The sequence below is a fragment of the Ahaetulla prasina genome, chromosome 11 (genome assembly GCF_028640845.1).
Source record: "Ahaetulla prasina isolate Xishuangbanna chromosome 11, ASM2864084v1, whole genome shotgun sequence".
Taxonomy (NCBI): Eukaryota; Metazoa; Chordata; class Lepidosauria; order Squamata; family Colubridae; genus Ahaetulla; species Ahaetulla prasina.
The window spans coordinates 2,028,299-2,042,945 of NC_080549.1; the positions used below are offsets into that span (position 1 = coordinate 2,028,299).

The 14,647-nt window shown below is 42.9% G+C and overlaps 1 protein-coding gene across 1 annotated transcript in view; it reads right to left on the reverse strand.

Moving 5' to 3' along the window:
- Nucleotides 1–8,189, reverse strand: part of MAP7D3 (MAP7 domain containing 3) — a 36,605-nt gene extending 28,416 nt beyond the window's left edge. The window contains exons 1-2 of the mRNA XM_058197150.1: nucleotides 7,890–8,189; nucleotides 45–140 (exon numbers count right to left, since the gene is read on the reverse strand). Coding sequence (XP_058053133.1) covers nucleotides 45–140; nucleotides 7,890–7,974 — 181 coding nt within the window. The 5' untranslated portion in view covers nucleotides 7,975–8,189. The remainder of the gene's footprint in view (nucleotides 1–44; nucleotides 141–7,889) is intronic.
- Nucleotides 8,190–14,647: the final 6,458 nt, after the last annotated feature.

Consider the following 14,647-nt stretch of genomic DNA (forward strand, 5'->3'; position numbering starts at 1 on the left):
AATACAGAATAGTCGTATGAAAAACACTGTTGTTGTTTTTTTACCTGGTTTTACTTTTGTGCTTATTGGGGCCTGGAGTGAAACAGTGCTAACCCCACCTTGGTTTCTTCTTTCTTCGGCTAATGCTTGGGCCGCAGCAACTGTTAAGAAAAATACCACGCCTGGTTGAAACAAATCCGTAATTTACACAACCATTGTCCTCTGGATTACACTACCCAAATCTTAATTTTTGTAGAGGAAACTCTCTCTAAATCCAGTTTATGGCCAGCAAGTCCACCGTCTCTGAACTGTGGCTAGTCTTTCCAATCAATCTTGATAAAAAAATTAAGACTTATTACTATTATTCTTCTCTGTCTTACTAGTATCTATCTCTTCCCACTTATTACTATAACCACGTGCTTGTATCTTTCAATTTATATTGTTATAACCATGTGCTTGTATCTTTCAATTTATATTTTTTTACTTGTTTCCTAGTACGATTTGATAGCTTATTAGTAACCTTGACTATCATCAAGTATTGTATCTTTTTATTCTTGATGTATTTTATTCTCCTTATGTACACTGAGAGCATATATACCAAAGACAAATTCCTTGTGTGTCCAATCACACTTGACCAATAAAGAATTCTATTCTATTCTATTCTATTGATTCTATTGAAAAACAATCTCATAATATCGTGGCTTCTTTTAAACAGCAGTTCTGGAAACACCAAATATATCACAATATATATTCACTACAAATATACACCCACCTATCCTATTTTTCATTTAATGGGTCAACAGGAGAAAAAGCATATAGTCCTCTTTGGGGAGTTGGCCACAAATTCCACATTTGTGTTGCATTATGTACCCATGCATTCAGGACTAAAAACCTTGTGTAGTGGACCACACTCAAAAAAATGACCCCCTATATGAAATTAGGAAGAGCAATGAAGTGAGTTCATGCTCCATTTGTTTTTAAGATTCCTATTTCAAATCAAGCGTTCCAACTTCATTCCCAGTATAGAGTCCAAACATAAAACAGCTGTACGACACTGGGAGATTAAATTACAAGTTTCAATCAATTGAAAGAGGTGGTACTAACGGACAAAGGAAATTTGCAAGCAGAGTGGAAAAACCCTGTTTGAAATTTTGAGGATCCAGGATGGAACACGGAGCGGATAATCACAGACTGGTTGCTGCTTTTCCTGGATTTTCACATTTACCTAATAACTTGAGAGCTTTAAATCAGGGGTGTCCAACCGTGGAAACTTCAAGACCTGTGGATTTCAACTCCCAGAATTCCTCAGCCAGCCATTTTGGCTGGGGAATTCTGGGAGTTGAAATCCATAGGTCTTAAAAAGTTCCCAAGGCTGGAGAGCATTGTTTTAAGTGAATTCCCTTTCCAGGTTTGCCTTTGTCCAAGAGGAGGAAATTCATTAAACTTTTGTTAAAACAAAGAGAGGGGAAGTCAAACAGCTTACAATTTCATACCAAGTTCCTTTGTGGAGGCACGAGAGAGCGAAAAGGTACCCACTAAGACAATGCCGCTTGTTTGAAGAGACCAAAATAAGCCCAACCAAAATAAATCTTGCTCACCAAACTTCCTTAAAAGTCTGCAAAGAATTTGCATTATTTCAGATCACGATATTTGAACACAGACGTCTATTAATGTGAGTTTTTAAACCAAAGGTTCGCAATGCGTATCCGGTTGAGAGTTCTGCGAAGTGCACTAGATCCACTCATGGTCATTTTCATGCATTTGATGCAAAATTTTACGACGCCACCAGTATTGAAACGCCAAGTCTCAACCGTCTGAACTTACGAGAGATCACACGCAGCACGACCTTAGTTTTAATTCACAACATGAACTGCAAAGGTTTGCTGGAACCTCACTGGGTGATTTGGGGCCAGCCATTCTCAGTCAAAATATTGTTAATAAGGGAAGGGAGGGCTATAGGTACCACTCCTGAATAAAAAGCGGTGTATAAATCAAATAAATACCTCCTTGCGAAATGTGCCCAGCTGCTCAAAGTTACATCAAGGACAAAGCAAGAGGGACATTTTGTGAAAACAAGGATTTTAATTTCTTGCACGTGGCTCCTGAGGTGTAATATTCACTTCCTGTTTTCATGCTCCTGCCTTCCTTTTCAGGAGTGAAATGCTACCAATTCGGGCAAACAGGTAGTGATAAAAACTATCGGTTCAGGCGCACCGATATTAAAAAAAAAGCTTTAAAAAGGTTAAAAAAAAAAAAAAAAGGCTCCAACGAGCACAGCTGTGTTGTGCGATCGTCGAAACCTTTTTTAAAAAAAAAATTTTAAAAAGCATGTTTTACCACTTATTCGCCAGAACTGGTAGTAAAAAAATGCTTTAAAAAAGTAAAAAAAAATGGTTCTGATGATCACGCGGCACAGCTGTGATCGTCGGAACCTTTTTTAAAAAACTGTTTTAGAGCTTTTTTTTTTACTAGCGGTTCACCTGAACTGGTATTTTTTATCACTACTGGTTCACCAGAACCAGAGCTAACTGGTAGCATGATGGTCGTTGGAACCTTTTTTTAACTTTTTAAAAGCATTTTTTACTACCTATTCGCCTGTAAAAATTGCTTTAAAAGTTAAAAAAAAAAATTGACCACGCCCACTCTGTCACATGACCCATCACCAAGCCACGCCCACAGAACCGGTAGCAACAAATTTTACATTTCACCACTTTTCATCATTCTCTCATTTTGTTTTACTTCCCTAGCCTCAGGATTTGGAAGCGGGATGTCTTCCTCTCACCCCACTTATAGGAAAACTCTTTTTCTTAAGTGACATTTGTTCTCCAGTGTCCAGGCACATCACTTGCTGAATGCGCCTGGCTCCACTACCCCAACCCAAAAACCTTCTGACAATAGAGCCCAGCACTGCATATCACAATGGACACCAGTCCACTCTGCAGCCACAACTCCATGTCTCCCGAGAGACACTCAATAATGCTTCTATTATGTATGATGCATTTTAACCCCTGATCCTCTTGTTCCTTGATCAGCCAGTTTCCCCTTATGTCTCTGCTCAGGCAAGATAACGTTACAGCTCAAACCGTGATTGCAGTTTAATTTTTTGTGCTGCTTCTTCAAGAATGACCAATAGAATAGAATAGAATAGAAATAGGAATAGAATAGGAATAGGAATAGACTAGACTAGACTAGCAGATTTGGAAGGGACCTTGGAGGTCCTAGTCCAACCCCCTGCCCAGTCAGGAAACCATTCACCACTTCAGACAAATGGTTGTCCAATCTCTTCTTAAAAACTTCCAGTGTTGGGCATTCACAACTTCTGGAGGCAAGCTGTTACACTGATTAATTGTTCTATCAGGAAATTTCTCCTTACTTCTAAGTTGCTTCTCTTTAGTTTCCACCCGTCCTGCCTTCAGGTGCTTTGGAGAATAGCTTGACTCCCTCTTCTTTGTGGAAGCCCATGAGATATTGGAACACTGCTATCGTGTCACCCCTAGTCCTTTTTTTCATTAAAATAGACACACCCAGTTCCTGCAACCGTTCTTCATGTTTTAGCCTCCAGTCCCCTAATCATCTTTGTTGCTCTTCTCTGCACTTTTTGTAGAGTCCCAACATGGTTTTTTACATCATGGCGACCAAAATTGGATGCAGAATTCCAAGTATGGAATTCTTACCGAGGCATTATAAAGAAACAGGAATGAAATGAAATAGGAATATCTATATTGAGACATACTTATAGGCCCATTGGACCTGGGCGAGTCTCCCGATTGAAAGGAGGATCCAGCTGGAAACTTATTCACAATTTAATAGGGGCTATTTATTCAAGAAAGATAAAATAATTGTTCTTGGTTAGCTGCCGTGTACAACCTGCCATTACCTCACCTTAGGCTTGTAAGCCATCTTCTAGAATCGTTCGCAGTTTGCTTGCAAAGTTAAGAAATTTGAGCAATGGAATACCGGCATCTGCTTCAATTCCATCCTACATGAATAGGCAGTAACCGGCATGAGAACTAAAAGGCCCTCAGCTATTTCACCAATTCACTCGGCAACTATTAAAGAAATTTAAAAAAAAAAGACACCAGGATAACCAAGCCTGAACTTTTTCATCACACACAGTTTCGCTGAAGACTTTATGGAAATAATATCATCCCACCCCCACTTTTCTCACCGGAGGCGCAAAAAAGAAAAGAAAGAAAAAGTCCTTTTTCCAATTTGTTGTCCGTCGCCAAGATTTTCCAGGCTTGAAAAGGAAGGGCTGGACTCAATTTAAATCTGAAGGCAGGAATAAAACCCCAGTGGAGGCACAGCCATCTGCTCTTAAGACTGAGCTCCCTGTTTGGGAGATGGGAATAAAACCCTGACACCTTAATTCAATTAGGGGTAAGAGGAAGTCTAAAGCAGCGGCAGCAGCCTTTCCATCACACAATTAACAAGTATTACAGCAACATTAATAAGCTGATCAGAAAGCAGAACAGTAGCCTTAAGGGAAAAGTCCAACCTCCCCTCCCCCGGGTTAGCATCCTTTCCCAGAGGTCAGCTAAGTGTTACAGCATGAGGCCCTCGCTTGAACAGGTAGTCCTCGACTTACGATCACAATTATTGGGTATTCTTCCAGAGAAAATTAGTAAAGAAAATATTTAATTGATTATACAGGTAATAACAGCAGCAAGGATTGTTTTTGCACAAAACTGGAAAGCGGAGAAAATACCTCTGGAAGGGGAAGTTATTAAAAAATATTAGTCTGTGCAGAAATGAATAGATTAACTTTGATGATCAAAGAAAGAGAGGATTCAGAATACTTTAAGACATGGGATCAATTTTACCATTGGTTAGAAAAAAGATATAGTTATGTAAGAAAACGGTATAATTAAAATATTGTACTTGTGGAAAAATGTAACAGATTAAATGAAAATGAAGACAGAAGAAACAATAAAGAAGATGAAGTCAGCACTGAGATGTCACATGGAAGGAATGACTGATGTATTAAATGTTTGTTTGTGTATAAAATAAAAAAACTTTATTCAAAAAAGAAAACTTACAACCACAATTGAGCCCCAAATTTCGGTTAAGTGAGACATTTAAGACTTTGCCCCACCTTACGACCTTTCTTGCCACGGTTGTTAAGTGAATCACTGCAGTTGATAAGTTAGTAACCTGGCACTTAAGCGAATCCGACTTCCCCGTCGATTTTGTTCGTCAGAAGGTGGCCAGAGGGGATCACGTGACCTCGGGACAAAGCAACGGTCGCAATAGGAACCGGTTGCCAAGCCTCTGAATTTTGATCACATGATCATGGGGATTCCGGAAAGGTTTTAATTGTGAAAAACAGTCGTAAGTCCCTTTTTTCCGTGCTGTTGTAACTCTGAACAGGCACTAAACGAACTGTTTTAAGTCGAGGACTACCTGCATCTAGGAGGAAAGGTACAGGGGCTGCGCACCACTGGATTTGAAAGTGCAAAGATGCTTCAGGGCGTGTGTTGGATCTCTCAAAGCCACACCTTTCCTGGAAGGGCTCATCCCTCTGCCACGCTGCCCTGCGATTGCTAGAAGTCATTTAAAAGAATAAGCAACTACATAGAGGAGTGAAGTTTGTAACTCCAGGTGTTCTGAAGCACCTTTTCCCCCACCTTAGATGCCAAGTATTGCACAACCCACATCATCACAGTCTCGGCGATCAGAGAGCCCTGACGGACTTATTCTTTCGGTGGTTTCCTTTTCAAGACCTCTAAATTTGGGCGAGTCGCACATCCTGGCCACGGCCAAAGCAAAGCTTCAAAAAAGACGGCTAGATATTTTCTGATCAAAATATGTCACTCGGGTGATTATGGCCCATGCTGGAAGTGAGACCGTGCCCCACAGGGTTAAAGACGCCGGCAAACTAAGATCGGAGTCTGATCTTCCAGGAAATCAAGGCTGCAGCAAGAAAAGGAATTGTTCAGCAACTCTCCCCCATCCTCTCCACATTAACTGATTAGCAAACAGGAATTCTGCTTTAATCAGGCAGGAATTAAACTGTATCCCAATGCTGCGATTTCTAAACAAACCTGGAAAACCAGAAATAATCCAGAAATACAGAAGGTGGGAGAGAGGAGAGGGTGTACATAGCTTATCTGTCTGTCTGTCTATCCATCCATCCATCCTCTCTATCCATCCATCCATCCATCCATCCATTTCTCTCCTATCATCCATCCATCCATCCTTCCATCCGTCCATCCATCTATCTATCACTTCTATTTATCTATCATTTCTCTCTCTCTCTCTCATTTCTCTCTCATCTATCTATCTATCTATCTATCTATCTATCTATCTATCTATCTATCTATCTATCTATCTATCTATCTATCTATCTATCTACCTATCATCTTTCTTGCTTGCTTTCTGACTGCAGCAGAGAAAAAAGAGTGGATGCAAATAGATTTCCAGATGCTTTTTTTAAAAAAAGCCAAGGATATTTGGGGGAGGGGGTAGAGTGGAAGGATTAAACAGCAAGACCTCCAGATCTCCTCTGGATCTCCTCTTTTGTCCGCAAAATAAAGGGAAGGAAAGTGGAGGGACTGATGGAGGGAGGCCAGGCCAGGCGGAAGAGGAGGCCCTTCAAGCCAAGAAAAAGGGAACCTCCAACATTTTGCATGGGGGGGGGGAATAAAAGAGCTGAGAAATGAGGTTGGGAAAGAGGAAGGAGGAGGGATGAATGACTAATGGGTTGGGGGGGGGTTGGAAGAGAGCCCTGAATTTGGGATAAGGGACCGGAGGTTACCTGGGATGATAAAATGGGGGGAAAATTAGGATAAACGAGTATAAGGGGTAGGGGTGCGATTGCAGGAGTGGAAAAGGTCTTTCAATGGGGAAAAGGCAGGAAAAAAGGGAGAAAACGGGTGGGATGAAAAGGGAGGTGTCAAATTAAGGTACTGGGGACCCCCCCCCGAGCCTCTCCTAAACCAGCCTTCCAGACATGTCTTACTACCAGCCCCATCAGGCACTCCAGAGACCCATGCCCCTCCATCCTATCTCAGAAAGAGACCCCTCCTCAGGATTTGTGAAGACATCTGTCCACAATTCCCCTCAGACTGACCAATTCCAGCAGGGTTCTATTACACCCCGCCCCCGGGGCCTAACAGGATGATGGGTCCTGTAGTCCAGCTGCTTGGACTCCAGAAAGACCCATGCCCACACCCCCCATCCTATCCCAGATAGATAAAATCCCCGGCCTTACGGAGGAATCTGCCCAATCTCCCCATCAAGCCAGGCTGAATTACATCTCCTCCCCACCCCCAAAGATGATGGGTCCTGTAGTCCAGCCACTTGGGACTCCAAAAAGACCCATAATCCCCATCCTATCCAATAAAACCCCTCCTCCAGGCCTTATGGAGGCCTCTGTCCACAGTCCCCCCCCCCCATCAAGCCAGGCTGAATTACACCCCACCCCTCGCCCTCAAGGATGATGGGTCCTGTAGTCCAGCCACTTGGACTCCACAAAGACCCAGACCCCCATCCTATTTCAAATAGCCCTCCCCGAAAGCCTTGTGGAGGTATCTGCCCACAGCCCCCAAGCCAGGCTGAATTACATCCCTCCCGCCCCCAAGGATGATGGGACCTGTAGTCCAGTCTCTTGGACTCCAAAAAGACCCATAATCCCCCATTCTATCCAATAGAACCCCTCCTCCAGGCCTCATGGAGGCCTCTGCCCACAGCCCCCGATCAGGCCGGTCTGAATTAACACCCCCCGCCCCCCAAGGATGATGGGTCCTGTAGTCAATCAGCCGGATCAGAGGAACCCAGATTGGTCCATGGGGGGGTAATTGGGGGGGGAGGCTGAGGGGATGCGAAGGGGGAGGGGACCCCCCCATTAGAAAGGGGCAAAGAGAGTTTGAGGGGGTAAAATTGGGGGGAGACTGAGGGGGGGGTCTCACCCATCTGCTCCCGCAGCCCCTTCAGGGTCGAGGGAGGCGGCGTGGGGACCCCGGGAGACGCCCCTCCGCCGCTCCCTTCCGCCATCTTCACCCCCGAGAGGCGGACCGGAGCCTCGTTCGCTCCACACGCCGGCAGAACCACCGCCGCCGCCGCCGCCGCCTCAGGCCGGTGGCGCGGAACTGCCGAAGGGACGCGGGGACGGCGGCGGGCGCGACGGCGCAGGCGCGGCACAAAGCCACGCCCCGGAGCCCTTTCGCTTGAGGGGGGGTGGGCGGGTGGGCGGAGGATGAGGAGGAGAGCGCATGCGCCCACCCGCGGCTCGGCCGTTCGGGGAACTTCGCCTCAGGCCAGGCGGGGAACGAGCCCTCCGGCCGGCCGAAGCGGCGACGCGCGTGCGCGTAGCGGCTCGTTTGCGTTGGGCTTCCGTTGTTGAGGGTTCGATTCCCGCTTTCTCCGTGAACTTTCTGGGGTGCTCCATCCTTTGTCTTCTTTAAGGCTATTTTATTAGGGACAGTAAAGGTAATATTATGTTATTATATAGGTTATTATATATATTATATAGGTTTTATATATGTATGTATATATATATATATGTGTGTATATATATATATATATATATATATATATATATATATATATATATATATATATATATATATATATATATATATATATATATATCCTTTATTAATATAATAACCTATAATATAATAATATATTTTTCGTAGGTTTTCACAGGTATAGGTCTTGGCATATTCTGGTCTTTTCCCGTGTTAGGTTGAGGATACTGTCAATCTTACATGGGAAAAGACCTGAATATGCCAAGACCTACACCTCTATGTTATTATATCATTAAACCTTAAGGATAAGGTTACGTTATCTGCTGAAACCCCGTTTTCATCTTTGTCAGCTAAGCCACTTGGCTTCATTCCTACAAATCATCCCCCAATGACAGATGATGGTTTATAAAACACAATAGATGGATGCTTGCTAAGCCGTATGCCACAATGGCTTCCCCTACTGACTTTGCTTATCGAAGACGGTCTGGATAGGTTGCAAACAGGTGATCGCATGATCCTGGCATTTTGCAACCATCCTAAATGCCTGCCAGTTGCAAAGTGCCCAAAAATTGGTCATGTGAACGTTGCAATGGTCATAAGTGTGAGGACTGGTCATAAGTCACTTTTTTTCTGTGTTGTTGCAACTTTGGCCACTAAGTCAATTGAACGGAACTGAAGAAGCTTCTTGGTTGAGAAGCAAAACGTTTTCAAAGCAAAAAAACCAAGACTATTAGACTATTGCCTTTTGAAAAAAAATATCTTTGCGACAACCATGACCTGAATGATTGAGAAGTCATAAATAGAATAGAATAGAATTTAGAATAGAATAGAATTTTATTGGCCAAGTGTGGTTGGACACACAAGGAATTTGTCTTGGTGCATATGCTCTCAGTGTACATAAAAGAAAAGATACGTTCATCAAGGTACAACATTTACAACACAATTGATATGAGCAGTAAAGTCGAGGACGATCTGTATTTATCTTTTATTTAATGGATTTTTTAAAAATCCCACTTTTATTCCTTCCTACTCAAGGTGGCAAACATACTGAATCCTCTTCCCTCCTTCTGTTTTCCCCAATCACAATGATCCTGCGAGGTAGGTTGGTGGGGGGCAGTGAGAGAGAAAGAGAGAGAGAGAGGCAGACAGAGAGGAAGGGACAGAGAGAGAGAGAAAGAGAGAGAGAGAGGCAGACAGAGAGACAGAGGAAGGGACAGAGAGAGAAAGACAGAGAGAGTGACAGAGCGAAAGAGAGAGATACAGAGACACAGAGAGAAAGACAGAGAGAGAAACGAGAGAGAGAGAGAGAGAGAGAGGCAGACAGAGAGACAGAGAGGAAGGGACAGACAGAGAGAGAAAGAGAGAGAGAGAGAGAGAGAGAGAGAGAGAGAGAGACAGAGAGAAAGACAGAGAGAGTGACAGAGCGAAAGAGAGAGATACAGAGACACAGAGAGAAAGACAGAGAGAGAAAGAGAGAGAGAGAGAGAGAGACAGAGAGAGACAGAGAGAAAGACAGAGAGAGAAACGAGAGAGAGAAAGACAGAGAGAGTGACAGAGCGAAAGAGAGAGATACAGAGACACAGAGAGAAAGACAGAGAGAGAAACGAGAGACAGAGAGACAGAGAGAGACAGAGAGAGGGAGGGAGAGAAATTGGAACTGGCTCAAAATAAATCAGCATTAAACTTCCCACCCGCAAGACCTTGTCCCTTCTGGCTGCCTGGCAATTGGGCAGCATCTCCCATCTCTTTGGACTGGATGTACCACTTGGAAAGCCAGTCTCTTCGTGGTGTCGGATCTTCTTACAAAAGGCGCATTCTTCACCCACGGCTCCAGCTGAACCCAGCCGAGGCTTTGTGGAGTCACATCACTCCCTTACTCCAAAGCCGGTTTTGTTCGCTGCCATAAAGGACTCATCTGTGTCAACCAACTCCCCGGAATTTTGCTCTTCCCTTTTGATTCAGAGGTTCGCCTTGGACCTTCAACGCATCAGAGAGACTCTTAAATTTAACATCAGGGCATCCCGGGCTTTGCAAACTTCCCATCACTCCTTCTTCAGCGCTGATGGCCCTATTTTACACATTTTTCTTTTGCAACAGCATGGCAGGAGAAAATAAGTGTTTGGCTCAAATTCCTAGTAAACTACATCTCCATCGCTGGCAGGAGAAAAAAATAAAAATCCAGGCTCAATCGTTGCTAGTTGCCGGGCCTTTAAAATTAAAAGGACAGTTCCAAATCTTGCTTTTCCCAAAGGGATCTGATATATCACACACACACACATATTTTTACAAATACATCAGAGTTTCAATTGCGTGTGCCTGCTTAGATCCAGAGAATCTAAAGAAACAGATTTAGCTTGACCAGACCGAACGGAAATGAATCATGTATTTGGCACCTCAAGGATGCTGCTGTTTACAGAGCATTAGAAGCATTGCTGGGCTTATGGGCAGAAAATTTTGGGGGAGACAGAAAAAATTAAGAGGACCTACAACACCCCCAGCTTCAAAAGGTTTTCTTCCAGGGACAAACCCATTGTTTGCAAAAGCTGATAGGCAGAAACCGGTTCATGCACGAAACATAGTTTAATTGCAAGAAATATAGTTTAATTGCAAAAAACATGGCTTAAATTATGATGTCTTTCGATATCTTCCTTTGCTCTAAACTGTGCCGCAAACATCAAAATATACTTCTTGGAGAAAATGTCACATTTTCAGTGGCTGTTTCTCTTCATGTCTGTGAGCTGCTGCAGAATTTATTGTCTCCTCTCTGCTGGTTGAGACTCATTAATACGACTGCCTAACGAAGGGCTGTGAGTGAAAGAAGTGTTGCTTTTGAAATGGGTGTCAGGGTCAGCAGACTGGAATGAAATCAAGTTCAAAGAAGGAACATCTGTCAAACAGTAGCATCCTAATTGCTCAAAAGGTTAGAATAGCATTTCGAATTGTATTCTTATATTCAATAGCCAATATTCCCTATTGTAGTTTTGAGCTGAACCCCAAAATTCCTACCGGCAGAGTTGAAAATAAGCTCAGCACATATGGAAGGTTGGAAAAAAAAAACTGGCCTTACAAACCAAACGGTTCATGATGGACCGAATTAAATAGTAAAATAAATCAGAGGTTCGTTTTAGCGGAAACGCTAGGCTAGCTGCTCATTCCTCTGAAAATTCCCAATTATATTTGGCTCTCGGGAACGCCTTAAAAGATGTTTAACTTCGGATTTTGACAATTAAGTAGGCTAGTGCTATAGACATGGCTAGTAGCTTCTCTTTGGCATAACTAAAAGGTCAATACTATATCTTTATTATTATGTATCTTACTGCATGGACAAAATTCTGAAATCACTGCTTTTTGTTTCTTTTTTATATATAACTTCTTTTCCCCTGCCCCCTCCCTCCATCTCTTCCATTCCCTTTCCTTTTCCATTTTTTCCATTGTCTTTCTTTCTATTTGTAGCTTACATTAATAAAATAAACTTTTAATAAAAATATATATTATTAAAAAAAGATAGTGTTCTCCTTTGATTCGGCTTGTGCAAAAGAGAGAGAGAGAGAGAGAAAAGGAGAGAAAAGGGGAGGCGAAGAGAGAGAAAGAAAGTGAGAGGGGGAGAGGGAGAGAGAAAAGAAGGAGAGAGAGAGGGAGGGAGGAAGAGAGAGAAAGTGAGAAGGGGAGAAGGAGAGAGAGCGAGAGTGAGAAAAGAAGGAGAGAGAAAGAGAGAAATATACATTTTTCCTGGCTCAAAGCTCCAGCTGTGCAGCTAATAAAACTCATATATCTTCACAAAAGCTGTGATTCTTTGGCACGACAGTGACTCCCAGAGGAAGTGTGCAAAACCACTTATTCCTGGACACTGATTTCTGCAGCAGATGGAGAAAGCTATGCTTGAGCTGAGTCCCCGTATTGCGTTCTCACAGCTGGAAATTTCCTGTGGTTTGCTATAAAATGATGACATTCTTTTCCAAGTCCATAGGCTTTAATGGGGTCTCCGTGCCCAAAGAATAATGGCCGTAGAAAGATAATTTGCTCTGCCTTCCAAAGTCCAGGGCCATGGTTAGAAGAAATGATATAACAACATATAGATTTAAAACCTGAACTGTTCCTATTGGGTATCCTACCAGAGAAATTTAGTAAAGAAAATATATATATTTGATTATACACGTAATAACTGCAGCAAGGATAGTATTTGCACAAAGATGAAAAGCAGAGAAAATCCCTATGGAGAGGGAAGGAATTAAGAAAATATTGGATTGTGCAGAAATGAATAGATTGACTTTGACAACCAAAGAGAGAGAGGAATCTGAATATTTTAAGATATGGGGACAATTTTACCATTGGTTAGAGAAGAAATACATATGTAGGGCAGAGGTGGGTTTCAGCAGGTTCTGACCAGTTCTGGAGAACTGGTAGCGAACATTTTGAGTAATTCGGAGAACCGGTAGTAAAAATTCTGACTGGCTCCTCCCCCATCTATTTTCTGCCTCCCAAGTCCTAGCAGATTAGGAGGAAATGGGGATTTTGCAGTATCCTTCCCCTGGAGTAGGGAGGGAATGGAGATTTTACAGTATCCCTCCCCTGGAATGGGGAGGAAATGGGGATTTTGCAGTAACCTTTCCCTGCCATGCCCACAAGCCACACCCACCAAGCCATTCTATTCTATTCTATTCTATTCTATTCTATTCTATTCTATTCTATTCTATTCTATTCTATTCTATTCTATTCTAATTAAAAGAGAAAGTTTTCCCACAACCCCAAACCAACAGTCACATGGTCTAATCAAGACCCTGCTTGGTTGTCTGGGGACCTCATTCTTCCTTCCACAGTCCAGGTGTCAGAATGTCCTTGGTTCTCAAGAGAAAGCATTTTGTTTTGGCTACACAACCCCAGCTATCTCTAATCTCCCCTCCCTATCCCTCAGCTCCCGTGTGGCAACAACGAAGCTCCAAAATGGCTCCAGTCAGGTTAGCTTCAGGACTGACATCAGTATTAGCAAAAGGATCCCATACTTCATAATTCCAATGGCATTTTCTCCACCGTTGTTTGAAATTTTTCTCCATCAGTAGCTGTGAAAAAGTTCCCGAATTCAATTTTCTTGGGGGTGGGGGGGAGGGCGGGAAGATGAACCCTAAAGACCCACAGTGTCTGAACAACTTTCTTTACAAAACCATGTTCCCATTCCCATGTATGATTGCATTGCGTTAATCTAATCTTTGTTCTTCCCTTCTAGCAAGATTAGATTTTACGATCCAATAAATTATTGAAATTTCCATGACATTGAAAGTTCTAAAGATCAGAGTTCAGTCCTGCTAATCACTTCTAGCCCAGGAAGCCAGTTCTGGGTGTTGTGCTTTTCTTTAAATATGTTCCGCATTTGCTTCAAATCAAGGAAACCTTCAAGTTTCTAAGCCTCATGGTGAGGGAATCATCCCAGTGAGATGCCCATCGTGTGAACAGAAGGTTATGATGGTAGAACTTCAAATGTTTAGGTGTTAATTTTTCCAGCTCCCATGTGATCTCCTCTGTTTGTATTACAGTATTTAGGTTTGGCTTGTCTGCAGGAGTTGTTGTTGTTGTTTTTGAAATAATTAAAAAATAAATCTTGGAGAAGTAGATTAAGCAGTGTGGATGAAAAATGAGATGACACTTCAACAGCCAAAGCGACAAACCAGGAAGGTCGTAAGGGAGAAAGAGGCAGGGCTTCTTGCCACGTTGAGGGGAACTTTTCCGAAGTTCCCTGAGGTGGTGAGATACTGCTGATGGACCCTGAAGATTGAAGCCGTTCAGGATTGATATTTTAATTTTCTCCTTGAGACGTGAGATTAATTTCCTCCTTGAGACTGACGGGAAAAAGACTTGATTCTGCAACCTGGGAGCAAAGCTCTTATTGATGATTCCTTCCTCAGGTAAGTTGGTGGTTCAGAACATCTTGACTCGGATTGACGTGGAAATATCCTAAAGCCAGCCCAAAAGGGTGGATTTCAGCTGTTTAAGGGGTTCATCTCCCCAGATCTGGAACTCTGTGGAGGATCATCCAGGTCTTATACATCTAGAAGGCCTCAGCTGTGGGGAGAAGTGAGAGGCTGAATGTTATCCAGGATGGCAGAGAGATTCAGTGGAGTTAAATCAGGGTTTCTGTTGATGTGTTCTTCCTCCAGAACGTATCTGAGAAATTTCCCTTCTGTCTTTCAGACCTCATCTAAAGG